Below are 2,452 nucleotides of genomic sequence, written 5' to 3' on the forward strand. Positions count from 1 at the left end.
AATTGATTACTTCTTGTTATTGGCATTGAATTATCAAATCTTGAAAAATGTTGCAAAGACTTTGATAATCCTATAATCCTAATATCCATGCAAAAAGTGTTTTGATATCAGTCATATAATAACTCCATTAATATTGAAACTAACAACATGACACAATTAATAGAGGCAAAATGGTAAAGTTACATTACCAATCATTATTTTCTTAATAGTTGTGTCATCTCAATCTGAGACGGGTAATTTAGGAAGGACGGAATATACTGTTTATCTGCGAAAACGTTTGTGATTTTTTATTTAGGTTTTGCTTAAAGATAAAATGATGATGATTAGTTTGTCATCACTCACACGTTTGAATGTAATATATGTAAAATTAAGTACTATATATTATGCATTAGAGATTTGAGTTTATACACCATGAATCGTTTCTTGATTTTGAAACACCAACAAATTAACCAAAGACGATTGTGCAATTTGTATGGGATATGCGTTTTGAATTATCCGACTTTTAACAATATCCTATACGAAATAGATTTAAGTATCGATTAAGCGATCTCGTTAAAAACTTTAAAATATTAAGTAGTATTTCTTTTCATCTCTATAAAATATAGACATTTTAAGCAATTTAATTCTTTTCCTTCCTCTTTCTCCCTCTGAGAAAAATTGTCGTGAAGGCCTGTGAGCACCAGGTCGGGCCATGTAACTAACAACTTCAAAATTCTGATTATATAGCTAACAATTACTACAACCCTAGAAGCAAAATACCATTAGTGGAAATACGATATATGCGATGTCCAAGTATGATAGAAAAGAACCAAAGAAGGGGATGAGTTTCAAATATGAATACTTTGACCTCATGATAGCATAATCACATGTTATTTGGGCATGAATTTCAAATTAAAAAAACATACAACTCTCCAATATTTTACAGATACATTGCGTGTACGCATAATCACTTTATAAGTTTGAAAGAAATTCCTTGAGATAGTGATTATAAGTGCATGGTCGCTCTAATTGAACCAAATGTCCTGCGTCTTTTATGTACTGGATTGTTGCATTTTCACCCAACTTCCTGCACTCATTATTATTAATCATTCTTATTAATTAGACACTAGATATACTTGATCAATAACAACATTAATTTCAAATAGATAGCTGCTAATTAAAGATAGGGACTTACTCTTTCATGTTATCAGAAACTGCCATATTGAAAATCTTGTCATCATCTCCACATAAAAGGTAGATTCTCTGAGTAAACAAAGAAATTCATATACTGTTTTTATCAAGAGAACACGGAGGAATTGTGACATTTACTATGAAAATGATTGTTAAATTAGTCCTGTACGTAGTCTTAGGAAAATAAATTCACTCGCATTGAATTGAAGAGCATATCTAATCTAGACAAATGAAATTTTCATTATTTACCTAATAATTCATTTTTTCTAAAGGTAGTAATAGTTTTTGAAAATCACCAAAGTGTGCAGCTAATTTGAACACGGATGATTTTATAAAAAAATTGAATATCCAAAGTTGGGGAATGAAAGTAAAGTAATGTTATTTTATGGTGTTCGTGTACAAGACTCTGTATACATGTAACACAAACTTCAACTCTAGTTCAAGTCTAAGACAAGAACACTTTTAAAGTTACTTAACACCTTCAACACTAGATTATAAATAATCTATCTAAGAAGTGTGTTTATTTTCAGAAAATAGATGAAATAGAATTTGTAAGGCCAAGTCCCCCGACTTCACGGAGTGTCCTTAAGGAATTATTTCCCTCACTATACCCGAAGTTATGGAATCTTCCTCCCAGGATAAAATGGCCTTCAATCCGAACAATAGCGGTGTAAACACCTAATTTTTGACCAAACTGAATGTTTTACGTTATTTAGTATCTTATTTTACAAGATTGCTTTTAAAGTTTGGAAAACTACAAAAAATAAAGTCATATTAAAATAAGTTTTTTATTTATTTATTTTTATTACTTATTTATTTATTTAAAAAAAAAAATAATAATAATAATAATAAGATAAAGTCAAATCCTAAATCTACCCAAACCACCCACAATCCCCCACTCCTAATCAACCTCCCCCACTATCCCCCCACACACACGACACTACCACTACTACGGATATGCACCACTACTACTACATATGCATGCCACACTACTACTACCTATATATACATATGCACACTACTACTACAGAATAGACATGCATGCACACTACTACTACTAATATATCTGACTACGACACCACCACTACATACTACACAAACATACTACATATACACACACACGGAAACCAAAAACACTACTACTACATTACTACACACTACCACTACTACTATTATATATGATATCTATGCACAAAACACACACAAAAATATATACTACACCACTACATATAAAACACAAACACACACACGGCTAAGGAGGAAAACAACGGAAAAAAAAAAA

At 31.0% G+C, this 2,452-nt stretch overlaps 1 protein-coding gene across 1 annotated transcript in view; it reads right to left on the bottom strand.

Annotated features, from left to right (window-relative positions):
• Positions 1-821: 821 nt before the first annotated feature.
• Positions 822-2,452, bottom strand: part of LOC107840414 — a 7,910-nt gene continuing 6,279 nt past the window's right edge. Inside the window, exons 4-5 of the mRNA XM_016684273.2 lie at positions 1,175-1,242; positions 822-1,066 (exon numbers count right to left, since the gene is read on the bottom strand). Of these exons, the coding sequence (XP_016539759.1) occupies positions 952-1,066; positions 1,175-1,242 (183 nt within the window). The 3' untranslated portion in view covers positions 822-951. The remainder of the gene's footprint in view (positions 1,067-1,174; positions 1,243-2,452) is intronic.

This window comes from Capsicum annuum, chromosome 8 (assembly GCF_002878395.1).
Source record: "Capsicum annuum cultivar UCD-10X-F1 chromosome 8, UCD10Xv1.1, whole genome shotgun sequence".
Classification (NCBI taxonomy): Eukaryota; Viridiplantae; Streptophyta; class Magnoliopsida; order Solanales; family Solanaceae; genus Capsicum; species Capsicum annuum.